This window comes from Elephas maximus, chromosome 25 (assembly GCF_024166365.1).
Source record: "Elephas maximus indicus isolate mEleMax1 chromosome 25, mEleMax1 primary haplotype, whole genome shotgun sequence".
NCBI lineage: Eukaryota > Metazoa > Chordata > Mammalia > Proboscidea > Elephantidae > Elephas > Elephas maximus.
The window spans coordinates 20,478,146-20,505,930 of NC_064843.1; the positions used below are offsets into that span (position 1 = coordinate 20,478,146).

Sequence of the window (27,785 nt, forward strand, 5' to 3'; positions counted from 1 at the left end):
TTCACAAACTATGTAACCTGAGATTAGATACTTAATTACTATCTATATACCAGGAAAAAGGCCTACCTTTCATAATATATTCATTTTCTGAAGAGCCAGGAAGTGTGAGGGCTTTGAAAAGGTTTGTTAGCAGAATCTCAACAAACGGTGCAATTTCTGCAGCTGTAAAGCTATAGATGAAAAAACAGCTTTCAGTCACTACCAACTCTTGAGCTTGTCACTGTGGAATACCCTTAGCAACTTAACCACTAAATCACGATTCTTAGCATAAGACTGAGCCATCTCCTACCACTGACAACTGGCAGACAGCTTAGGGAAATAACATTTCTTATATGCTCCTGTGAAGCTCATAAAGAAGGCAAATCTGGGACTAAACACAACTGAACAAACCAAAAACCAAGAAAACTCAACATAATCTAAGGCTGCAAAGGTAGTCCTTGATTCCTATCTATCATGCCTCTAACAGGACCTGGACTCTCAGGGGCTTCAGTATCTCTTTTTTTCCACGTAGAGCAAATTTAAAACTGTTTTCTGCATCAACTCTGGTCTGAAGATAGGTACTGTCTCGACTCACCTCAAGGAATGTCCTCCAAACCCTTAACTGGACACTGAAAGTATCTGTACTACAGGTTCTTGATGGAGCAAAGAACCAAACTATTACCCACCTCTGACCAAAGCTAAATTTCTGCTACAGAATGGCCTGAAAGATAAGCAAACTATCCATTCTTCTATGTTTTATCCTTGGAACAGGTCAGAAGAGCTACTTCTTGGCTTCCAGACAGTTACTTTCACTCAGCTGTGTTGTATCTCAGCACTGAGAGAGGCTACAAAAACAGCCATGTGAAAATAACTGCTGCATGATGTTGCTGAAAACACTGCTAACTTCACAGCGTCCCTTACCGAAGACCCACTTCTGAGATGCTAAGTGATTTTAAATCTCATGGACATTGTGACTATTTTAATTCACCAAGTTTTTCTTTTTTGCCTTGGCTGCTAGGAAACTCCATATAAAATTTCAGGAGCTTTTATACCTACTGTACAGAATCCTTTGACATAATAAACCAAACTAATCCAAACCCGTTGCTGTCGAGTTGACCCCCACTCACAGCAACCCTACAGGACAGAATGGAACTGCCCCATAGGGTTTCCAAGGAGCGGGTGGTAGAGTCAAACCGCCAGCCTTTTTGGTTAGCAGCCGAACTCTATACCACTGCATCACCAGGGCCCCCTTTGATGTAATACTTTTGTTGATTAACCTTTCCTCACTTATTGTGCTCCCCAATTTCCTCATGTATTTAATTTTACTCTGTCATAGCTTATTTATTTTGGTAAGCTGCCTCAAATTCATTTTGGAAGGAGACAGAATGTAATTGAGTAAAAAGTACACATTTCTTTTCCTAACTACTAATGAAATTATCAATCTATTCAGACACATCTCTGACGAAGTATACAATAGCCCTCCATCCTGAGCTAAAAACTGTATCAACTGCCTAGAACCATGTACTTACAGAGTGGCGCTGTTGGGCCCTCTCATAGTAAACAGCCTCTCGAGAGCATGTGCGGCGTAAGTATGAACAACAATACTTTCAGCTTGAAGATGGTTAATCAGAAGAGGAATAGAGACTAAAAGGTGCTCTTTCGGTACCTGAAAAAATACAGTAACACACACACACTCTTAAAAACATGATGCTATCCTAGAGTAAAAGAGAATTAAGGAGAAGCACTTGCTGATTTAAAAAGCTGATTTTTTAAAACACTCTTACAATGGAAGATTATACTGTTGAGAAATTAAATACGCCTCTATATAACAATTCAATTCATGTTCATTTTTCCAATTCTTTTTCTGAGAAACTTAAGAAAACTAAGATGAGGGTAAATCTTATATAAATAGGCAATAACATCAAGGAGAAGCAGACCAAGACTGCACCAAATTTTAAGAACTATACTTTTTACTCTTAGATATTTCTTGGAAAAGTCATCGAACCTCTTTGTGCCTCGTTTTCTTTTTTAAAAAAACGGGGCAAAAATAAGAGTTATAAATTGAATTAAAAGCCTCTAAAAATCTAGAACATACATCACTGAATCTTGAAAATACAGTAGCTTGGCAAGGTTGTGTAGCATAGCAACCCTGGCAAATACTGACAGACACACCAAAATTATTATTTTGAAAACGAAGAAATTGAAGAATCACCCACAGGAAATAAACTGTGGCATGGCCTCATGATGGAATACTATGCAACTGTTAAAAAATGAATTATGGCTACATCTACTAAAATCAAAGCTCCAAAATAAAAATTTAAAACCTACGAAAATCCCCAAACCATGTTGCCTTTGAGTCAATTCTGACTTATGGTGACACCCAGGTGTTGCAGAACCTATAGAATACTATATAATTTTTATGGATATATAAACACATAATAAAAGTATAAACCCGTACAGTGTTCAACCTAGCTCAAATAAGGAAAATCAAATTAAAACTACAATGGGACACCATGTCTCGTCTATCAGATTGGCACAGCTCCAACATACTCTACTGGGAAAACAGGCGTTCTCATTTATTTTTCAAAGAGATGCAACATGGTACAACCTTATGAATGGAAATTGGGCAACATCCAGCAAAATTACATATGCAATTACCTTCTAATCTACCAATCCTACTTCTAGGATCAACCCCAAAGTTACAAGGGCAAAAGTACAGAGCGACACATGAACAAGGCTAGTCAAGGTATGAGTATTTAAAAGAACAAGGGGCAGAACACAACCAAAATGTCTATCCACAGGGGCAGCTGAGTCAGCCGTGGTAGTACTATGCAGCTATAAAAAAAGAATGAGGATAATGTGTACATACTGTGGGATGATATGCGGGATTTTTAAGTGACAAAAAAGCAAAGTACAAAAATATTCACAGTGCACTGTCTTCTGTGTAGGACAAGGGAAATATGAATGTACACAGGATAGGTATTTAGTTCTATTTTCAAAAATAAGTACTGGAAAAATAAACCAAAACCCAACCAAAAAACGGTTACCTTTAGGGAGGGGGAAAATAAGGAGAAAGGTACAGGGATGAAAGCTAGACCTTTCTGAAAATAACTTGTTTTTCTATCGTTTTGATTTTTTGGAATCATGTAAAACAGCCCCTTCTATGCTCCCCCCAAAGCAAAAACAAAGAAAAACTCACAAACCAATGAAACTAATTGTTTACTAAGCTGGTAGCTAAAAAGATAATGTCCTAAGGACATAAAAGAATCACAAAGAAATTAAACTGCAAATAGTAGTCTTACATTAGCATTATACTGTTCTTTTCAAACCGTTAACAAACATATTAGGACAAGGTAAGTAACCAGAAATATAAATATAAAATTAAAAGTTAACTAAAGACTTTATAACCTTAAATGTGAATTGCTTACTATCAATAGGATTTTTCCTATTTCCTTCTACATCTATTTCCTAGCTCTGTCCTGGGAAAAAGCCTAGAACCAATGACAACTCATAAGCAGTATTCCTAGCACCCAGACTGTGGTCTTTCAACAACATTTCCCACCTTTAAGAGGTGCTAATTCAGATCTGGGGCGGGGGATGTACAAGATAAGCCTCGGACATCTTGTCAGGCGTGAAAGGAGGGAAGCTATCAAAGGCTACTGAGTTTACATCAAGAAGTTTATATCAAGAAAACATAAGGAGACCACGTGAAGAGCCTCTCCCCGGCCAAAGACTGTGGAGCAACTAGAGTACAAAACAATCAATAAAAATCCTAATTTGTCTTCTCTGAAAGTTGCTAGGGCACTAACTCATTACTCTGAAATTGATAAAGGGAAAAAACCACAAGCATTTGTCTTGCTGTTTCCTGTGTACACTAGTAATAAAACTGTCAATGAGACGAGGGTCATGGTTACACAACATAATGAATATACTAAAAACCACTGAAGTTGACACTTTATTTTTTTTTAAATAATTTTTATTGTGCTTTAAGTGAAAGTTTACAAATCAAGTCAGTCTGTCACACATAAGCCTATATACACCTTACTACCTACTCCCATTTACTCTCCCCGAGTCAGCCCGCTCCCTCCCTCTAGTCTCTCCTTTCGTGACCGTTTTGCCAGTTTCTAACCCTCTCTACCCTCCCCATTTCCCCTCCAGACAGGAGACGCCAACACAGTGTCAAGTGTCCACCTGATACAAGTAGCTCACTCTTCATGAGCATCTCTCTCCAACCCATTGTCCCGCCCCTTCCATGTCTGATGAGTTGTCTTCGGGAATGGTTCCTGTCCTGGGCCAACAGGTTTGGGGACCGTGACTGCTGAGATTCTTCTAGTCTCGGTCAGACCATTAAGTCTGATCTTTTTATGAGAATTTAGGGTCTGCATCCCACTGTTCTCCTGCTCCCTCAGGGGTTCTCTGTTGTGCTCCCTGTCAGGGCAGTCATCGGTTGTGGCTGGGCACCATCTAGTTCTTCTGGTTTCAGGATGATGTAAGACTCTAGTTCATGTGGCCCTTTCTATCTCTTGGGCTCATAGTTATCGTGTGACCTTGGTGTTCTTCATTCTCCTTTGATCCAGGTGGGTTGAGACCAATTGATGCATCTTAGATGGCCACTTGTTAGCATTTAAGACCCCAGATGCCACACTTCAAAGTGGGATGCAGAATGTTTTCATAATAGAATTTATTTTGCCAATTGACTTAGAAGTCCCCTTAAGCCATAGTCCCCAAACGCCCGCCCTTCCTCCACTGACCTTCGAAGCATTCAGTTTATCCCGGAAACTTCTTTGCTCTTGGTCCAGTCCAGTTGAGCTGACCTTCCCTGTATTAAGTATTGTCCTTCCCTTCACCTAAAGTAGTTCTTATCTACTAACTAATCAGTAAATAACCCTCTCCCACCCTCTCTCCCTCCCCCCTCTCGTAACCACAAAAGAATGTATTCTTCTCAGTTTATACTATTTCTGAAGATCTTATAATAGTGGTCTTATACAATATTTGTCCTTTTGCATCTGACTAATTTCGCTCAGCATAATGCCTTCCAGGTTCCTCCATGTTATGAAATGTTTCACAGATTCGTCACTGTTCTTTATCGATGTGTAGTATTCCATTGTGTGAATATACCATAATTTATCCATTCATCCCTTGATGGACACCTCGGTTGCTTCCAGCTTTTTGCTATTGTAAACAGTGCTGCGATAAAAACATGGGTGTGCATATATCTGTTCGTGCAAAGGCTCTTATTTCTCTAGGGTATATTCCGAGGAGTGGGATTTCTGGGTTGTGTGGTAGTTCTAACTTTTTAAGAATATGCCAGATAGATTTCCAATGTGGTTGTACCATTTGACATTCCCACCAGCAGTGTAAAAGAGCTCCAATCTCTCCACAGCCTCTCCAACATTTATTATTTTGTGTTTTTTGGATTAATGCCAGCCTTGCTGGAGTGAGATGGAATCTCATCGGTTTTAATTTGCATTTCTCTAATGGCTAATGATCGAGAACATTGTCTCATGTATCTGTTAGCTGCCTGAATATCTTCTTTAGTGAAGTGTGTGTTCATATCCTTTGCCCACTTTTTGATTGGGTTGTCTTTTTGTGGTTGAGTTTTAACAGAATCATATAGATTTTAGAGATCGGGCGCTGGTCGGAGATGTCACAGCTGAAAATTCTTTCCCAATCTGTAAGTGGTCTTTTTACTCTTTTGGTGAAGTCTTTAGATGAGCATAGGTGTTTGATTTTTAGGAGCTTCCAGGTATCTGGTTTCTCTTCGTCATTTTTAGTAATGTTTTGTATTCTGTTTATGCCTTGTATTAGGGCCCCTAACTTTGTCCCTATTTTTTCTTCCATGATCTTTATCGTTTTAGTCTTTATGTTTAGGTCTTTGATCCATTTGGAGTTAGTTTTTGTGCATGGTGTGAGGTATGGGTCCTGTTTCATTTTTTTGCAAATGGATATCCAGTTATGCCAGCACCATTTGTTAAAAAGACTATCTTTTCCCCAATTAACTGACACTGGGCCTTTGTCAAATATTAGCTGCTCATATGTGGATGGATTTGTATCTGGGTTCTCAACTCTGTTCCACTGGTCTATGTGTCTGTTGTTGTACCAGTACCAGGCTGTTTTGACTACTGTGGCTGTATAATAGGTTCTAAAATCAGGTAGAGTGAGGCCTCCCACTTTCTTCTTTTTCAGTAATGCTTTACTTATCCGGGGCTTCTTTCCCTTCCATATGAAGTTGGTGATTTGTTTCTCCTCACATTAAAAAATGTCACTGGAATTTGGATCAGAAGTGCATTGTATATGCAGATGGCTTTTGGTAGAACAGAAATTTTTACTATGTTAACTCTTCCTATCCATGAGCAAGGTATGTTTTTCCACTTATGTAGGTCCCTTTTAGCTTCTTGCACTAGTACTTTGTAGTTTTCTTTGTATAGGTCTTTTGCATCTTTGGTAAGATTTTGAAGTTGACACTTTAAAATGGTGAACTGTATGTTATGTGATGCATACATCAACTTAAGAGAACGCTCTTTAAAAACTGCTGATGAGGGAAAATTTCTTCTTCACCTGAACCCACTGATCACTCTTAATACCAATAAAAATAGACAACCAGACACGATGTGTGTCTTGATTAAATGAAATAGAAAGTGTACTTATGACATGTTCATGTCCCTCTCCAAAGAATCTCAATCTAAATGAAACCTCCAGATCTAACAGCTCATTTAGAAATGCAGGGACCAGAGGAACAAGAGAACTGTGCCGTGAAGATGCAATTAGCCACAGCATAATGTGAGAAAGCCTACAAAATAAATTACTGTTTTCTCCAATAAATAACATGCATAAAAGGGGGAAGGAGGACCTCCCCGTTGTAGATCAAAAGACTTGAGACAAAAATCAAGCATAAGCAATGTGTGGACTTTGTTTGGATTCTAATAACAAACCCTATAAAGTGACATTTTTGAAACAGTTAAGGAAAATAAAGCCTGGGCTAGAATCAGAAGAACTGTGAATTTTGTTACATGTGGATGTCAAATGATTCCACAGCACCATGGAAGGGAAGCTGGGATATAATAAATGAAAAGCTACTTACTTGATTCCTAAAAATCATAATATATTTGATACCATCAGCTTTAAGAACTGGAAATTCATTCACTATTAAAAGAATAAAAAGTCATAGTTACTTAAGTGCTAATTATTCAGACTGTTACTATCAAAGTAGTGACAATATTATCAAATTTTTAAAAATGGTTTTGGTAACCCAAATGTCAAATAACTAAGCTTACTTAATTATACAATGTTCTACTATGTAGCCATTAATTCTGCCCTTACCTTTGAGTTACATTACAAATGACTGTGTATTACTTATATAATTGAGTAAAAATAATTTGGACCATGTTCTAATTCCCACAATGTAGCTATCTGGAGTTAAGAACACATCACTCTGGCTGGGATTTGCTTTATTCTAATCCCCTTGCTGTCAAGCCGACTCATAGTGACCCTATACGACAGAGCAGATATGCCCCATAGGGTTTCCAAGGCTGTAATCTTTATAGAAGCAAACTGCTACATCTTTCTTCCATGGAGCAGCTGGTGGGTTCAAATGAGTGACCTTTTGGTTAGCAGCCAAGCACTTCAAACTGTGCCACCGGGGCTCCTTTTAAATCATTCTAGTGGTGGCAATATAAATGAGTGCGAGAGATAGATAAAGAACACTGGCCAAATGCTAGTAATTCTTGAAGCTGGAAGATGGTAACGTGGAAGTTAGTTATAACATTCTCTTCTCTCTGCCTTTGAGTGTATTTAAAAATTTTCATGCAAAATGTTAAAAAAAAGAAATATATATATATATACACACACACATATATTAGCTTGATTAACATATTCTCTACAGGAAACTATCCTCAATATTTATCAGTTTCAAGTATTTTGAAATTTACCTCTATTTTTGAGTTAATTTTTCAAATGAAAAGGAAAATGCAACAAGTACAATTACTATGCACACACCAAACTAAAACTCAGTTATGGCTCAGACCTACTTGTTTCTTTTTTCTTTCTACACAAGTGACATTTTCTTTATAGAAAGTTCATTTGACCGGGGCAGGATCTGAGGAAGCCATTTAAGATTTTATTCAATGAAAGAAATAACTGCAATAAGTACATGAACCAGTTTTATGATCGTCATTGTTATGTAGAGGCCTTATTACAACTTTTGCCAGAATGTGACTTACTCTGTAGCATAAAAAAAAAGATGCAAATAAAAATTAGTAGGTATAATGCTGTAGGAAACCCTGGTGGCGTAGTGGTTAAGTGCTATGGCTGCTAACCAAAGGGTCGGCAGTTCAAATCCGCCAGGAACTCCTTGGAAACTCTATGGGGCAGTTCTACTCTGTCCTACAGGGTCGCTATGAGTCGGAATCGACTGAACAGCACTGGGTTTGGTTTTTTTATAATGCTGTAAGCTGTACTAAAGAGAAGTGTCACACAACTTACCATTAGCTGATTTTAAATCAGGGAGAATGTGATTCACAAAGAACTCGGTCAGGTTTACGAGTTCATTTGCTTGTGTAATCCCGTGCTGAAAAGCAAATTTGTAACAGCATAAAATAATATGAAGTACTTACACAGATCTACCTACCACATTAGAAATCTAGGCAACTTTAGAAAACCACATTAAAAATGGAGATGAACACAAAATGTTTACATATAAAACAAGACTATCTTAATAGACAATAAAGAAATGTCCCTAAATTAAAGAACAGCAAAATTTAAGTTTAGCATACTTTATACATCAGTCTCAGCTAAGGTAACAAGTGTGGCATCTCGTCCATTTTTGGTCCATTACAAATTTAAGTATTTAATACATCAACATAAAGCCACTGTTGAAGATGACATAAATTCTAATGAGAACTAACAGGTGATTACATTGTATCTGGTTATCAGGCAGAGTAGGCTCTATCATCAGATAAGTAGGTTACTTCTTGACTTCTGTGGTCACTGACAAGTCTGAGAAACAAAACCATATTGAAAAGAATCACCTTCTGTGTTTGGGCTTTGGAGGCTAAAGACGTCACTAGGTAAATGGCTGCATCTTTGTGTTTCCAGTTGACAGATGGGTTTTTTGCATATTCCTGCAGCATGGAATTAACATAACCAGAGAAGATCCCTGTCACGGGTCCCTCAAAAAACTTGCATAATCCTCGTACAAGATCACACGCAGCCCTGCGTCTAGTGTCAATATCTATAAAACCAAATGGAAATACAATCACGGGAGAAAGAAATAACCACCAACCATTGAGCAAGTTCATAAGGAAACAAACTGCCCTCTGACAGCTATAAGCAACATAAATTAGTGAAAAGAGCACTCCCCCCAACAACAAAAAAAAAAAAACACAAAATGACAACAAGGCTAACAAGGAGGTCACAGCAGTGGGAGAAACACTAACAAGTACATAAGGAAGGAAAGACAAATGACTCAACCTTTGATACTGCGTGTAGCTCACAGAAGAGCTGCTTTTTAAGGTTTACAAGTTAAAGAAAAACATTTCTCCAGCGAAGGCCCGTTGAGATGATGCCCATATACAACTCCCACTCTTCCTCACATTTACCAGAAGAATGATTTTAAAACTGGATTGCTAAGAGACTAACAGTTAAAAACCAAAATACACACCAGATCCTTCCAAATCTCTTCTTATATACTCCTCAGAATTATCTTCAAATGCTTCCTCATCAGCAGCTACAAAGAGAGTTGATATTTCAGATAACCCCCGAAAAGCCATGACAAGTCTTTGTACTTTACGACTCCGTAAGCAGGTGAGTATGCAAAATTGTCTTTTTCACAGCAATACATACTTTTCCATCAAATGACTACTTCATATACTCTTAATCATCACGGTAAGCAACAATTACCACCCTGAGAAGCTTTAGGTAATTCAACCGCTGTGATACAGGCTCACTTGTTCTAACGTGGCAGGGTCCAGAGTAAGATCTCACCAACCAATTATTAAAAGTAAATGGTGGAAACCAATCTAGGGATGCCAGCATTTTATTTTGCTACATAAGGACATTAAAAAAAGAAAAAAAAACCCTAACAACTATACCACCATTATTTCTTAACAACCACTTCAACACCAAAAAAGATGGATGGTATCAGAATAAAATCAGTCCTTTGAACAAATCAGTGTTTTATGAAAATACAATACACTATATAATGCCCTTATTTTCCTCATTTTGGTGCAGGCTGGCATTCTGGGAACCACTGATCTTAATGACTGCTTTGATATAAAACGCAACCCAGTCCACCTTTACTACTTGCTCTTCCTGACTATTAGAAAGGGGAAGGGCATTCTGTATACAAATACAGGCACTCAGGACTATTTAATCTTAGATACAAACTAAGTGGGCTTTCATCAATGCTATTCTCAAGTCAACTGAACTACTAAATCTAACAAAACCAGGTTCTTTCTCTACATCGAGACCCTAGATAGTTTACTTTCCCTCAGTATAACAGGATTTTTCAAGTCTTGTTCAATATTTCTATGAAAAAATCTCCACAGTACGCAAAAGAGCTCTTCATAGCAGTGCTCGCTTCACAAATACCTTTGATACCACATTTTACCACATTTTCTCTCTAGGTTTAGAAAACAAGCAATAAATGATCCACACGAGGTTTTATTTACTAATAAATAATAAATATGTTACAAAAAGAAATGAGGCGAAAATATTAAAAGACATATTGATTTTTACACTTTTTTTTTTAACCAAGAGCTTTTAACCCCTGAAAATGCTTCATACTCTGCCATAATTACCTCTAAATTCCATGTTAGGGACAATAACCTTTTCACAGATACTTGTCAGTGTGTTCTGGTCCTCAAATAGATTCTTATAATGTGGTCTCTCACAAACTGAAGCCAGGAATTGAATTGCATTACTTACCAACTGGAATAAAACACAAAAAGTTCACATTATTAAAGGCAAAGCTGACCAGTTTCTTTCCTAGGGGAGGTGGTGAAGAGAGTATCTTTCAATGATTTGTCTCCATTCTCATCTTACCAAATCATATTTAACCTCTTGACCTGTTGTAACTAACAAATTCCAGATGGCGGTGACAAAACGAGGCAGGTACCGCTGAAATTCTTCATCATACTTTTGTGCATAGAGTGCAGCATTATCGCAAATCTGGGATTTTAAGAGCTCCAATAAGCCTGCTTCCTCTTCATCCTCATATAAGAAAAAACAGAACACTCAAACATACAACTTTAACGCTACCATGAATACGGAGCTGTCATTTCTGAACTAGACGCTTTAAAATTTAAATCCAAAGCCAAGTGTTCCTAACTATATTCACGCCACCTTCAATCTATTCAGCTCATCTTTCAAACAGGTAAAAGATGGAACACTTTTCATTTTTTACTTACTAAGAACTGTTCTCAAAAATTTTCAAGTTAAACAAAACCTTTTCTTCTGGTTGTTGAATTATAAAAAACATTTTACAAATTAAACTGAAAATAGTATATTCCTATGGAAACCTGGATAACCCTGCAAACATAAAAAAATCACATCACATTTTCCTTTGTAACAGGGTTGTCTTGCTGTCTCCCATAAAGGTTCTCATCTCCAATACATTCAGATGTGTAATCTCCCCCACCCTCCTCCCCAAAATTCGGTAATCCTATGAAATTCTCACAATAATATTTGGTTATAAAATATTAAACAACAATCTAAATCAGGGATCAGCAAACTACAGTCTACGAGTCAAACCCAGCCTGCTGCTATTTTGTAAGTCAAGTTTTACTAGAACACAGTCATGCTCATTTGTTTATTCATTTATATAATTCATAGTACTGTCCATGGCTGCTTTCACACTACACTGCAGAACTGTGTAGCTGCAACAGAGGCCGTATGGTCCTCAAAGCCGAAAATATTTACTACCTGGCCCTTTACAGAAAAAGTTTGCGAACCCCACTGTATACCATGACAATGATTTACATAATAGCCTCTGCTATAATAATCTCTACCCTTTGAGCTGTATTATGTGCCAATAAACTGAAACTTAGAAGAGATAAAAAGAATTCCCTCAAGGCATGTGCACGTTTGTTTTCTTATTATCTTCAATGACAAGCAATTTTCTATTTCATAAAATGTTCACGATGTGCATACTAAGCCCTTACATTTCAAAGATGTAACAAAATACAATAAAACCAATTCTGTATACTATATATAACTAAATATGGAACATCCAACAGAATTGCCTATTACTTCCATTCTTGGAATTTTATCTATTAACAATGCAAGAGTAAATAATTTTTAAGGAAGCAAATGCTAAATATTCTCAAATATCTTTTTATTTAATTTTTTACAGTTTAATAACTATCCCCCAAGGGTTTCAAAGGGTACTAAATAATTCTTAAGAAAAAAAAAAAAAAAAAAAAGCTAGTCAGGCAACATTTGAAATAACACTTACATCAGTTTGGAGCAGCTTATTATCTAATGTCAAGAGGGTATGGAAGTTGTCCATCCAAGTTTCCATATTATCCTCAAAAAATTCAGGAAGATCCTAAAAAATAAACACTGACTTAGGACTTCTCTTTTAATAAGTCTTCACCACCAGATACCCACATGCCAAACTTCCTAAACTGATCCACTCATATCCATTCTGACAAGAATTCTCTGCTCTAGCCAGGTCTGACAGCTGAGGAAACCATTCTGACTTCTGGCTCTGTTCATACTCTTGAACACAAACATTGCCCACCTCTACTTCTTAGTCTCCAATCTAAATCTACTTATTCCTTCAAGGTCCAGCTATGGCTGTACAAAGCCTTTCCTTTCAAAACTCAGTGCTTATTTCTTTTCCTTTCTGTGTTACTTATTTCCTGGGGCCTAGTACTGCTTTCTTAACAAGGGATAAGCCCTGAGGGCAAGGACAATGCCTCCTTCTTCTGGTCTACCTTACTATGCCTAAGAAGTTAAGTACCTCATTTTACCTGGCTTCTCAGGAGCAGAATTGAAAAGAAGATGTAAGCAAAAGCAGTAACATTCATTGTTAGAATTCTCAAACTGCTGTCCCGGCTGACCTGATGTGGGCACATCCATCTCCATTTCTGCTACCTAAGAGAGCCCAACTTCCCTTTGGGGAATGCTCTTCCTATTGATGAGTGCAGTTGTGTTGTGAGGGTGAGTCCAGGTACTTGGCTCTTGCTATGAACTATGAAAAGGCCAGATTCTTCCTCTTACAACTCGGTATGGTAAACTGCACCAGTGAAGTGACTCCTCTCCGAATCTTAATGTTTCAACAACATAAAGAATGACTGGAGGTCACTAAGTAGCAGTACGGTGACCAGGCATTTTCTGTGAAAGACTGGCTGTTTTCTTGGAAATAACATTGATTCCTACTCTTCCAAAGCCTTGTTTTCCAGCCTTCTGTTGCTTCTGCCAATCTCTCCTAAATGCTTCCAATAAAAGTATAATCTAGCCAGGAATGGAACAGGTCCTTTGTTGCAAGGAACAGAACGTATCTATTCCTTGCAACGAAGGACTCTAATCAAAACTGGTTTCCCCAATGATAATATCTATGTAAATGAATAAAAGAGGAGGACCAGAGGAATGAGATTTCTCAGTGCTTTCAAAAGAATACTGTATAGAGTGACTCTTCAAAAAGGTGACTGAGGATGCAGGGTTTCCTCAACTTATTAGGCTACAAGAGATTGCTACTTTTTCCCACGAAACATCCACTTGCAACTCTAGGAACCACTATAAAGTAGAACACTTGTTTGGGAAATGCTGTTTAATATATTTTAAGTATCTGGTGATCTATAATTCTTCGTGACTCTAGAGTGACAATTAAAATCTTAAAGTGGATAAAAATTGGAGAATCAGAAAAAACAAATTTCCTTAATTTCAGAAAAATCAATTCAGGCAAAAAGATCTTTATCAAATAGAGAATAAGAATCAAAAGGAAAAAATAAAGTGAAACTTACCTGGAAGTTTAAACTATAGAACAGCTTTGAGATCAGAATCAGTGAAGAGAAAAGGATCCTCAGGGCAGAGGCATCATTTGCGTGCGTGCTACAGAGCTCGATAGTGGCCTTGACAAGGAAAGGGATTGAGGGACACAGCTTTAGTGTGTTGCAAACCTAGCACACTTATCTTGGTGACACAGCCTTGCACTAGGCTTTTAAACGGTAGTATGTAGTCATTTAAGATATTTGGGAAAAACATATTTTACAGTATACATTTTTAAAAGTCTATAATAGCACTACTGAAAAGTCCAACGTTAGTGTGAGTATATATACATACGTGTGTGTATGTATGTGTGTGTATATATATACACACACATATAAAAACCAAAAACCAAACCCAGTGCTGTCGAATAGATTCTGACTCATAGTGACCCTACAGGACAGAGTAGAACTGCCCCACAGAGCTTCCAAAGAGCGCCTGGCGGATTCAAACTGCTGACCCTTTGGTTAGCACCCATAGCACTTAACCACTATGCCACCAGGGTTTACTTACTTACTTACATACACACTTACATACATACTTACATACATACATACATACACACACATTTTTCACAAATCTGTCTTTATAGGCTCTCATTAAATAATTCCCCTGCCAGTTGGCATTTAAGTAGTTTTCAATTGTTCATTACATGCTGCAAAACCAGGCTTATACAGAAAACTTCGTACACAGCTCTCATTTTCAGCCAGAGATTTCTAGAAGTGTCTTACAAGGCAGCATACATAGTATGCCACGAACACAGGTTTTGGAAACCAGACAGATCTAGGTACAACCCAGACTCTGTTACTCACAATGAGTACTACTCTGAACAAGTTTTTTTTTTTTTTTTAACTTTGCGCTCCAATCTCCTCTGTAATGTAGGAATAATGCCTATCTCATAGACAGAGTGTGAGAATTAAATGCGAAAATACACATAAAAGGCCCTTGTACTTGGTGCAAACCTGGTATGTATTCTGGAGTCCAAAATATGAATATTAAGGTTTTTCTTAATGAAATGCCAAATGGGCCTCCAGAAAGGTAGTACCAGTTACAAACCAATGGCCAGGACACCAGAGAGTTCGTTTCACTGCTCTCTGACTAAGGTTTGTAACATCATTTTGTCCCTATTTTATTTTTTAAAATAAAAATGTACCATCAGTAAGACATGCTCACTCTGAATTGTAGAAAATAAGAAATGAACAGCTTTTCTAGAGCCAGCACGACTAAGTTTGAGGCCTCGCTTCCTTATTTATTAAATGTGTGACAGTGGACCCCCTTCTTTAATGGAAGAAACAGTTAACAATACATCTCCTGTGATCCCAAAGGATTTTCATAAGGATCAAACAAGAAAACGTTTAGGGAAATAGCCTGTACACTATAATATGATGTACCAATTACTTTAATTCCATAAACGGTGAAATCAAAATGTGGATCTACCCTGCATACTCAAACACCTATGGGTAAAACGGCACACCGTCTGGGGTTTGCTTTTTAATGTTTCCATAAAAGGGGTGGGTGGGGCGGTAACTGTTAAACTTGTCTAAGCGCACATGGGGATTCATTATACCATTTTCTATTTCTATGTAAGTTTGAAATTTTCCAAAAGAAATAATGCTCTAAATATTACCAAATAAACTTTCAAAGCATTCTTTTAAACGTAAAACTTACAGAAATATTTAAGAGATCAGTAATTTAAAATTATCACCAAAATTGTTAATCCATACCTTAAAGAGATTAGTTAAAGGCAAAGCGAAGGCATCCAGAACAAGTTTGATTTCAGTCCATAACTCGTTTGACTTAAATTCATGGCGATATCTAGATAATTAAGGTAAAATAGATAAATTAAAATTTTCTGTTTACTCACTTCAGTCTTCAGGGATAAAGGATGATTACAGAAAATAAAATATAACTAGACAGCTTTCTGAAATTCAAAGGGAATTTTTTTTTTTTAAATAAAGGAATCACTTTATTAAGACCAGGTATCTTACAGGTAACCCTATGGATTTCAGCTCTGCTGTGACACACATGGAGTTGCCAGGAGTTGGACCTGACTCGGCAGCAACTGGTTAACCTTACAGGTAATAGGGCAGTGTGAAATAAACTTGAGAAGAAACAAACCCAATAACGAGCTGAGAGTCTTACGCTCTTATTCTAGGATGATCATATTCCAAGGAGTGACAACAGTCACAAAAATAAAAGTTTATAAAACCAAATATATTTGAAAAGTACTTTAAAAGTATGAATTTGTAGAACAATACCTTTTAAATAATGAATGTGCGGTACGAAGGACTCCATTAATAACATGAAAATCTCCACTCTGAAAGCGATTCACCATTTCTGTCAACAGGTCGGGCCATTTCTGAGGGAAGTCTTCTCTGCCAATAATGCTAATGGCATCACTTAGCTGGGCGGGAGGAAAGGATTAATTAGATAAAAGCGTTAGAAACAAGCCTACCTAAAAAGCAGAATTGTGTGTTACCTGCTTCTGCATCTGCTCTGGGCTGCTAAGCATCAAGTGCACTATGTTGGCTTTAATAGCAACTCGATCGGCTTCGCAAATTTTGTTTGGTTCATCTTCAACCTACAAGCAAAACATCGATGAGCAAGTAACATAGAATCTATATGCATATCTATGAACTAGTAGACAAAACAGGATCTTTTTTTTTCTTTTATGTCCTGGTTATCTGAGAAAAACGTATCACTGTTTATAATACAAAAAATTAAAACGGAGGTGGGGCCTTCCCTTAGTTTTCCTCTACATGAATGGGTCAGATTCCTTTAATAATCTGTTGAAAGCGCAAAACCTTTTCCTAGCAAAATTACATTTTCCCACCCCCAAATGCAAACATTTAACATACAAATTAATGGGCTTCTGACTCCCATGAAGAATCTCAGTTCTGTACGTTAACAAATCAGGACATGTGGTTAAAATCTTTATAAACATATGCCACTTAATCCACATTCATCTTCAAAAGCTTCTGTCTGACGTTCACCCTAAGTCAAAGGTCTTTTCTATGAAAACTTCTTGACCATTACGGGTTAGAATGCATCTTGGACTACATTACCCAAAATGGTTCTTGAAGTCTCACAAGTGTTACAAATTACAATAGAAATAGAGGGCTAGCACGCCTACAAGTAGAGGGAAGGACTTTCTAAGACTCATCAATTCGTTTCTTCACCAAATGTGGTAACATGACTAATTATTTAAGCTTGAAAACAGTATTTGCTATATATTTTTTTATCCTTTATGGAATAAAATACATACTGCTACCACTACAAAACAATTACCATATTTTCTTTATCCTAGGCCAGGGTTTCTCAACCTCAGCACTGCTGACATTTTGGGCCAAAGAATTCTGTGTTGTAAGGCTGTCTTGTGCATTGTAGGAAGGTTAGCCACACCCTTGGCCTCTTCCCTCTATGTGCCAATAGTACCCCTTCCCCAGCTGTGACAACAAAAATGTCCCTAAATATTGTCAAATATTCCCAGGGGAGCAAAATCACCCCTTACCGAGAACCACTATCCCAAACTAAGGTAGGGAAAATGCCTGTTTCTCAATTTCTAATTTTATACTGGTCATTAAATTTGTAGCTAAATAGGAATCGTCTTGAAATTAGAATCTATTTCCACAGCCCATCAGACAGGGTAAAGCCCATCATTAAAAACTTCAAATCTAAAATTATTTCCATGCTACAAAAATTTTTATACATAATGTGGATTTTTCATCTTTAATTTTTCCCAGTGCACAAAAGAAACTACTCCACTTATTCCTTTAGGCTGTGCCTTCCCACACAGTATCTCCTCACTAAACAGTGAGCTAGAGTTGAATTTCAACCATAAAGGAGGTTAAAACCAAGTCGCACACCCTCCAGCAACCTGTGTCTTGAAGCCGAAGTAATCTATGTGAATTCAAGTGAAATAAAAAAATAAAAAAGAATTTTTTTTTTTTTTTTTTGGAACACAGCCCTGTTTAATTTTACCTTTAATGCACCTCTGACTCTTTCAGGAACACTGCTTATAGAAATCTTATAACCATATAGGGTATTAAATTAAAATTAGGTAATAACAAAATACCTACAATTCTCCAGTTCCTTTTAATATAGTTCTTGAATGTTACTGAGGCACACACTTTGATGACATTATCTTGAGATTTTTCCAATAATGTTAAAAGCAACAGTGGGTAATTCTGGTTTCCTTCTACAGATTCAAGAAATTTCTCAGCTGTAAAAGAATTTTCATGTTAGAAAATCTGTTTTTGTAATCAGAATCTTTCTCTACTTTATGTATATGTGTACTACGAATATCTCTTCTTGAAGCATCAAAAAGTTGAAAGATTAGGATATTTTCCTTTTGGAAGCCTACAATGGGTATACTCGGCCTTAATCTTATCTATTAAATGGGTTATATACATAATGTTACATTAAATTTACATAACATTTCATTTTCCAACCTATCAGATCACCTGATTGTCATAAACCTGTAAAGTGGCCTAACTGGACAATCACTCCTACTCCGTGGTCGGCATTTTGTACGGGCAACATACCGTGTCCATGGCTTATGGAGACATCCATAAAGACAGGTGTCTTTCCTAAGTTACAATCCACATCCTGGAAGCAGTATTCCCATGAATGTAAGTCTCGTTACTCCTTTCTGTGTTCTTTACCTTCAACTTGCCACAGAATATCCACACTGACATGTTTCTGCACACTCAAAGAGCCTCAAGAGGTCTTGCAATTCATCCATACCACTGTCACATCTTAATAACCGAGGAAACTGAGCGGTATACGTAAGCTGTGATCTACTGCACATTTCCACCTCCAGATTATTTCATAAAGATGTTTGGTAAGTCTCGTACCAATCCCTCAGAAATGCCATGTTCCTAACTCTTCCCAGGAGTATCAGTTTATTTTTACACTGTCCTGGATTCATAAAGCACCTGCATCCTCACCTTACAAAGACACAGTTACCAAAAATAATTGTTAATAGGTAACACCAGGAGAAGCTTTCTGGGAAAGTCTGAGAAGATTAGAACCATTACCTTCCCTTTATCAAGGAAATAATTACTTCTTAAGAACTAATGAGAAAATCACAATGTTCTCCCTCAGAAATTACCTAGACTTTTCTACAACAGGGTGGATTTACTGACAAGTTTATGCCTCTCCTTATTACACAGAACACAGCAATGCACCACGTACACCCACGCGCTCATCTGTAGCTTCAGGGACCCTTCCAAAAGCATCTCTACGCGCGGGCACGTTAGTAAGCTCTGAGGAGTCAGGTTATGAGTATTTCTGGTCAATATGGCTCAAATTGAGGACTACAAATGACCACTCACAGGCCACACCTGGCCCCCTGAAGTTGTTTTGTTTGCACTGTGATTTAAAATTTAAGTTAATTGCTACCATTTAAAACGGAAAACACTTCTTATAAATCACCTTATTTTTAAAGCAAAGCTGGAAATCTGATCTTACAAAACTTTCTAACTGGACCTGACAATCTGCCCTTTGACCAGGGCAGATACTCATACAATGTCCACACTTGGCCTGCCTCCCTCATCTACCTCCATCCCTGACTCCTGTGGGCATCTGAGTTCGCAAGTCAAAGCTTATAGTAAGTTTCTAACGGAAAGTGATCAAATTCAGGAGGAAAAAAAACCCTGGATCATAAAACATTAATTAAATCAAACCCAAAATGGATATTAAGAGACAGTGTCTGATTACCTGGTCTCATTCACTCAATTACTTTTTAGGCGATTAACTCCCATCTCTATGCCCTAATTATTATATCTCTATAAAGCAAGCAGGTTTTAAATGGGGATGTTCAGACAGGCCAAGGGACAAAGCATTTCTAAACATATCACTACTTCTTATCCCAGAAGATGCCAAATAAAAGCTCTTTTACTCAAAAGGCACCTTATGTTATCACAGCTACAAGCAGCCAACCACACATGTTATGGCTAGAGAATGAAAAACAAACTATGTCTGAGAATCGAAATGCAAATCTTTTTCTTTTTAATATATGAACAGGCAGATTCCATGAAGGTTTCGGTCTCCCGTCCTTGAAGACTAAAACAACTACAGTACAGTATTTATTCTCTTTACCTGGACGTCTGATGGTAGGATCAGGATCAAGGGTTTTCTTTAAATATTCTGTTAGTGTTTGCAAATTTGCATCACTGAGCTCCATTGCTGTAGAACCTAAAATAAAAAACGAGGTTTGTATAATTGGTCACAAGGGGACAGTGTGATTTACATAAAAGAATCCTTTTTATATTATGGGCCTTCCCCCTCTCTGAAAGTCATCCATCTATTATTTCAGTATGTGCTACAAGCCTGACTCTTAGCTGAGACAGAGTCCCAGAAGATGGGCTTTTTTTGAAATCATGGTGAGATAATTTTGAGGTTAAGAGAGAAGAAAAACCATACCGTGATTTCAAAAAGACAAGTATAGAATATGGAAATTGCTCAAAGTGACCAAAAAGATTATCTGATTTAATGCTATAAAAAAGGGCTAACAAAGGATTTTAAAAGGACCCACTAAAGAAGTTTTTTTTTTTTTTTTTAATAAAGCCCCACGACTAGAAATTAAAAATTTCAACAGAGGAGTCCCTGGGTGATGCAAACAGTTAACATGCTCAGCTGCTACCACAAAGTTGGCAGTTTGAGTCTACCCATAGAGAATGGCGTGGTAATCTACGTCCAAAAAATCGGCCACCGAAAACCCTATGAAGCACAGTTCTACTCTGATACACATGGGGTGGCCGTGGTCAATCTGTTCTGTGGGGTTCGTATAAGTCGGAATTGACTTAAAAGCAATGGGTTTGGTTTCTGTATGTGTTAGCACTGGCCAGGTACAAGCTGCCTTGATTTCTGACCAAGTCCCACATGGGTGAGACGGCATAAAATCATTTTAAACTGTAAATAAAAACCAAATCTGCTGCTGTCAATTTTGATTCACAGTGACCCTAAAGAACAGAGTAGAACTACCTGTAGGGTTTCCAAGGCTGTAATCTTTAGGGAAGCAGACTACCACATCTTTCTCCCACAGGGTGGCTGGTGGTTTTGAACTACTGACCTTTTGGTTAGCAGCTGAGGCACAGTGGTTAAACAGTAAATAAGGACCCCACAAAGAGCTCTGAGATTAAATAAACTAGAAAAAAATTCCTATATGCAATCGTAAGTTGGTGTTAGCTGCCGTCTAGTCTGTTCAATGTATAGCAATCGTATGTACCAAAGAACAAAACATTGCCCAGTCCTGCGCTATCCTCATAATTGTTGCTACGTGTGAACCCACTGTTGCAGCCACTGTGTCAATCCATCTCGTTGAGGGTCTTCCTCTTTTTTGGTGACCCTCTACCTTACCAAGCACAATGTCCTTCTCCAGGGACTGGTCCCTCATGACTACACGTCTGAAGCACACGAGATGAATTCTTGCCATCTTCGGTTACAACGAGCATTCTGGCTGTACATCTTCCAAGACAGACTTGTTCGTTCTGCTGGCAGGCTGTGGTATATTCAATAAGCTTGGCCAACACCATGATTCAAAGGCATCAATTCTTCTTCAGTCTCCTTATTCACCATCCAGCTTTTGCATCCATATGAGACGATTAAAAATAGCATGGCTTGGGTCAGGCGCACCTTAGTCCTCAAAGCAACGTCTTTGCTTTTCAATACTTTCAAGAAGTCTTTTGCAGCAGGTTTGCCCAATGCAATACGTCGTTTGATTTCTTGACTGCTGCTTCCATGGACTTTGATTAAGGATCCAAGTAAAACGAAGTCCTTGACAACTTCAATCTTTTCTCCATGTATCATGATGTCGCTTACTGGTTCAGTTGTGACAATATTTGTTTTCTCTATGTTGAGGTGTAATCCATACTGAATGCTGTAGTCTTTGATCTTCATCAGTAAGTGCTTCAAGTCCTCTTCATTTTCAGCAATTAAAGTTGCATCATCTGCATAACTCATCTGTTAATAAGTCTTCCTCCAATCCTGATGCCACGTTCTTCTTCATGTAGTCCAGTTTCTCAGACTGTTTGCTCAGCATACAGATATACACTGACGTACACCTTTCATGTTTTTAAACCACGCATCATCCCCTTGTTCTGTTGGAATGAATGCCTCTTGGTCTGTGTACAAGTTCCGCATGAGCACATTAAGTGTTCTCGAATTCCCATTCTTCGTAATGTTATCCATAATTCGTTTATGATCCACACAGTCGAATGCCTCTGCATAGTCAAAAAAAAAAAGGGGGGGGGACATCTTTCTGGTATTCTCTGCTTTCAGCCAAGATCCATCTAACATCAGCAATGATATCCCTCGTTCCATGTCCTCTTCTGAATCCAGCTTCGATTTCTGGCAGTTCCCTGTCCATGTACTGCTGCAACCATTTTAAAATTATTTTCAGCAAAAATGTTACTTGCGTGTGATATTAATGATATCGTTCGATAATTTCCACATTCTGTTGGATTACCTTTCTTTGGAATAGGCACAAATATACATCTCTTCCAGTCAGTTGGCCAAGTAGCTGTCTTCCGAATTTCTTAGGATAGACGAGTGAGTACCTCCAGTGCTGCATCTATTGAAATATCTCACTTGGTATTCCATCAATTCCTGAAGCCTTGTTTTTCGCCAATGCCTTCAGTGCAGCTTGGACTTCTTCCTTCAGTACCATTGGTTCTTGATTATATGCTACCTCCTGAAATGGCTGAACGTCAATCAGGTCTTTTTGGTACAGTGCCTGTATATTCCTTCCATCTTCTTTTGATGCTTCCTGTGTCATTCAATATTTTGCTCATAGAATCCTTCAATATTGTTGCTTGATTTGAGGCCTGAATTTTTATTCCATTCTTTCAGCTTGAGAAATGCCAAGCATGTTCTTCCCTTTCGGTCTTCTAATTCCAGGTTTTTGCACATTTCATTATAATATTTTACTCTGTCTTCCTGAGCCACCCTTTAAAATCTTCTGTTCCACTCTTTTACTTCATTATTTCTTCCATTCACTTTAGCTGTTCTACATTCAAGAGCAAGTTTCAGAGTCTCTCCCAACATCCATTTTGGTCTTTCCTTTCTTTCCCATCTTTTTAATGACCTTTTGCTTTTTTCTTGTATGATGTCCTTGATGTCATCCCACAACCCATCTGGTGTTTGGTCATTAGTGTTCAATGGGTCAAATCTATTCTCGAGATGGTCTCCAAATTCAAGTGGGATACACTCAAGGATACACTTTGGCACTTGTGGACTTGTTTTAATTTTCTTCAGCTTCAACTTGAATTTGCATACGAGCAATTGACGGTCTATTCTGCAGTCAGCTCCTGGCCTTGTTCTGACTGACGATATTGTGATTTTCCATTGTCTCTTTCCACAGATGTATTTGATTTGATTCCTACACTTTCCATCTGGTGACGTCCAGGGGTATAGTTGCCATTTATGTTGTTGAAAAAAGGTATTTGTGATGAATAAGTCATTTGTCTTGCAAAATTCTATCATGCGATCTTCAATGTCATTTCTATCACCAAGGCCTTTTTCCCAACTACCGATCCTTCTTCTCTGTTCCCAACTTTTGCATTCCAATCACCAGTAATTTTCAATGCACCTTGATTGCATGACTGGTTGATTTCAGACTGCAGAACTTGTAAAAATCTTCCATTTCCTCATCTTTGGCATTAGTGGTTGGTGCATAAATTTGAATAAAAATCACATTAACTAGTCTTCTTGTAGGTGTATGGATATTATCCTATCACTGATAGCTTTGCACTTCAGGATAGATCTTTTTGATGATGAAATGTTCTGACGATGAATGAGACACCATTCCTCTTCAATTTGTCATTCTTGGAATAATACGGCCATATGCTTGTTGTGATTCAAAATGGCCAATACCAGTCCATTTTACCTCACTAATGCCTAAGATATTGATCTTTATGTATCTCATTTTTGATGACTTCCAATTTTCCTAGATTCATACACCGTACATTCCACATTCCAATTATGAATGCATGTCTGCAGCTGTTTCTTCTCATTTTGAGTCATGCCACCTCAGCAAATGAAGGTCCTGAAGGCTTGACTCCATCCCTTGTTATTAAGGTCGACTCTACTTTGAGGAGGTGGCTCTTTCCATTCATATTCTGAGCGCCTTCCAACCTGAAGGACTCATCTTTTGGCACTATATCAGACAGTGTTCCACTGCTACTCGTGAGGTTTTTACTAGCTAATTTTTTCAGAAATAGACCACCTGGTCCTTCCTAGCCTCTCTTAGTCTGGAATTTCTGCTGAAACCTATCCACTATAGGTGACCCTGCTGGTATTTAAAATACTGGTGCCATAGCTTCCAGCATCACAGCAACACACGGGCCACCTCAGTAGGACAAACTGACAGCCTTGTCGTAGACTAATTATAATCCTAAGTACTCACTACAAACCACATGCGGAGAATTTGCATAGGAGATGATTTGGGAGTTCAGAAGATGCCAGCTGTGACTATGATTAAAAAACTATTTTCTTAAGAATATAAAAAAAATTATGTACAGGAAGGAGCCCTGGTAGTGTAATGGTTAAGTGCTTGGCTGCTAACCGAAAGGCTGGCTGTCTGAACTCACCCAATGAATCCATGGGAGAAGATTTGGCAATCTGCTCCGGTAAAGATTACAGCCTAGAAACCCTATGGGGCAGTTCTACTCTGTCACATGGGATCGCTATGAGTGGGAATCAACTAGACAGCAACTAACAACAACATAACATATGTGTATGTACGCAGACAAATATATGTATAGGTACGTATATGTGTGTGTATATAGGTATGCATGTGTAACTGTAGTGCACACATATTTATATATATAATAAAGCACTGAGAGGGCACAGTATATGAGACCAACTGGTCAGCAACTACCTTAAAACAAAGACGAGACTGCAAGGGGGCAAGGAAACTAGAATAATGGAAAGAGAACAACCAGAATGGAAATACTGAGAATGTTCACGCATTGTGAAGAATGTAACCAATGTCACTAAACAATTTATGCAGAAACTGTAGGATGGGAACCGAAATTGCTATGTAAACCTTATTGTGAAAACACAGTATTTAAAAAAAAAAAACTTTTCTTATCAAACATTTAAAGCTTAAACTAAATAAAAATCACAGAATACACTTATGAGTGACCACAAAATTCACATCTAACATGTAAGCTAAACAGATGGCCTACAGTAGAGATAACTGGTAACACAAGGCTAACACATGTACAAAAGAAATAACACATAAACACAGATTACAACTGTGTGTGTGTGTGTGTGTGTGTATATTGCCAACGATCAAAAATCTTGGGAGTGTTATAAACTGGGCTTTACGGTCTCTGAGTTGTTGGTGAGTACATAAAACCAAGTGCAAAATGATGGAACTTTTTGGAATGACAGAAGTATTCTAAACTCGGATGTGGTGATGGAATCACAACTGTATAAATTATTTTAAACTCATCAAATGGTATATCTAAAACGGGTGAATTTGATAGTGTGTAAATTACACCCCAATGAAGGTATTAAAAAAATCCACTCTGCTTAGGTTCCACTAGGCAGTTTTTAGATACATAGCTACTCGTAGCTGCAAAGGAACCTGGGAAATACAGCCTTTTCAGGGCAGCCATGCACCAAATTAAACCTGGGGATTCTATAAACAAAGAAAAAATAAAAATTAAGTCCCCAGTAATTTTTGTAAAATGTCATAAAACTAGGTTAAAAAAAAAAAAGTCAAGTATATGATAACTCAAGATATGTTAAAAAAATTTGTTTTTGTTAAATTTACATACACCCAAATGTTTAGAAAAAACTAAAAAATACATTCCAAAATGTAAACAATGGTAACATTTAGGTGATGAATATGGGAAATTTTTATTCTCTTCATATTTTTCTAATATCCTAACATTGTGTCCTACTTTTATGTATTCCATTTATAATCAGAAAGTTATTAAACTTTTATTTTTAAAATGTCTACTATACAGGCAATTTAGGAGGCACCACGAAGTTTGTATACTGAGTGAAAGCACATTTCTGCCCTCAAAGGATCTCACATACCAGTATGGAAGATAAGACACAACTGAAATGCCAGGTACAGACCTATAACCCCTTTTCTGCAGTATGAAACCCAATATTATATAAACTGAATCTTGGTTTTTTTTTTTTAACAAGTTGTGGCAAACTCCTTTGACAGTAAAACTCAGCCTAAACTGACTGACGCTGTGTGTGTGTACACACACACACACACACACATAACGAAAGGGTCAGTAGTTCAAATCCACCAGGCACTCCTCGGAAACTCTATGGGGCAGTTCCACTCTGTCTTGTAGGGTTGCTGTGAGTCGGAAGCAACTAGACAGCACTGGGTTGTTTTGGGTTATATACCAAACCCACTGTCATCAAGTTGATTCCAACTCATAGCAACCCTACAGGACAGAGTAGGACTGCCCTGTAGGGTTTCCAAAGAGTGGCTGGTGGATTGAAACTGCTGACCTTTTGGTTAGCAGCCAAATGTTTAACCCCTACGCCACCAGGGGTCCAATATAAACTAAAAGTTGGTATTCTTTTTAGCTGTATATACAGACTTTATTTACTCTATTTAGTATGCATATTTTTTCACTAAAGAAATTTTGTGTTTGATTGCAGGGTGCTACTCCACACCTCACTGGGATGTTGCACAGTTCACAGTATATGCATTCAAAAAATTCTAAAAACAAAAATTTGTCCCCCAGCATCAATTGGCATAGCAAAGTTTATTAATAAAATGTTCTGCATCCCACTTTGGTGAGTGGCGTCTGGGGTCTTAAAAGCTAGCAAGCGGCCAGCTGAGATGCATCAATTGGTCCCAAGCTACCTGGAGCAAAGGAGAATGAAGAACACCAAAGATACAAGGAAAATATTAGTCCAAGAGACAAAAAGGGCCACATAAACCAGAGATTCCATTAGCCTGAGACCAGAAGAACTAGGTGGTGCCTGGCTACCACCAATGACCACCCTGACAGGAAACACAAGAGAGTCCCTGATGGAGCAGGAGAAAAGTGGGGTGAAGAACTCAAATTCACATAAAAAGACCAGACTTAATGGTCTGACTGAGACTAGAAGAACCCCAAACAACATGGCCCCCAGACTCTCTGTTAACCCAGAACTAAAACCATTCCTGAAGCCAACTCTTCAAAGATTAGACTGGATTATAAGACATAAAATGATGCTCATGAAGACTGTGCTTCTTAGTTCAAGTAGATATATATATATTATATATAATAAAACATAAATGGTCAACTCCTATCCAGAGGTGAGATGAGAAGGCAGAAAGGGGTATAAACTGGTTGAATGGACCTGGGAAATCCAGGATGGAAAGGGGGAGTGTGCCGCCACATTACAGGGATAGCAACTAGGGTCATATAACAATGTGTGTATGAATTTTTGTATGAGAAACTAACTTGGGCTGCAACCTTTCACCTAAAGCACAATAAAAATAAATAAATAACAAGTAAATTTGGACGCTGGAATTGATGTTAGCCGCTGATGAGCTGCTATCCGACTCACGCTGACTCCCTGCACAATGAACAAAGCCCTGCCGGGTCCTGCTCCACACCTCCAGGACTGGCCGCAGGTCTGACCACTGTGATCCACAGGGCTTTCTTCGTGGTCCACCTTAGTCTGAAGGCTCCACTGACACCTGTTCAGCAACACGCAAGCCTCCAGTGACAGACGGGTGGTGGCTGTGCATGAGGCGCACTGGCCAGGAATTGCACCAAGGTCTCCCACATGAAAGGTGGGAATTCTACCAGTGAGCCACCTTTGTGTCCTCTGAATCACCAATG

The 27,785-nt window shown here is 38.0% G+C and overlaps 1 protein-coding gene across 1 annotated transcript in view; it reads right to left on the reverse strand.

Annotated features, from left to right (window-relative positions):
* Positions 1–27,785, reverse strand: part of CSE1L (chromosome segregation 1 like) — a 46,702-nt gene that overhangs the window by 11,511 nt on the left and 7,406 nt on the right. Inside the window, exons 2-16 of the mRNA XM_049869172.1 lie at positions 20,068–20,163; positions 18,045–18,187; positions 16,445–16,546; positions 16,224–16,369; positions 15,690–15,780; positions 13,944–14,051; positions 12,431–12,523; positions 11,020–11,187; positions 10,776–10,905; positions 9,638–9,703; positions 9,006–9,208; positions 8,461–8,545; positions 7,061–7,122; positions 1,509–1,645; positions 67–170 (exon numbers count right to left, since the gene is read on the reverse strand). Coding sequence (XP_049725129.1) covers positions 67–170; positions 1,509–1,645; positions 7,061–7,122; positions 8,461–8,545; positions 9,006–9,208; positions 9,638–9,703; positions 10,776–10,905; positions 11,020–11,187; positions 12,431–12,523; positions 13,944–14,051; positions 15,690–15,780; positions 16,224–16,369; positions 16,445–16,546; positions 18,045–18,187; positions 20,068–20,152 — 1,723 coding nt within the window. The 5' untranslated portion in view covers positions 20,153–20,163. The remainder of the gene's footprint in view (positions 1–66; positions 171–1,508; positions 1,646–7,060; positions 7,123–8,460; positions 8,546–9,005; positions 9,209–9,637; positions 9,704–10,775; positions 10,906–11,019; positions 11,188–12,430; positions 12,524–13,943; positions 14,052–15,689; positions 15,781–16,223; positions 16,370–16,444; positions 16,547–18,044; positions 18,188–20,067; positions 20,164–27,785) is intronic.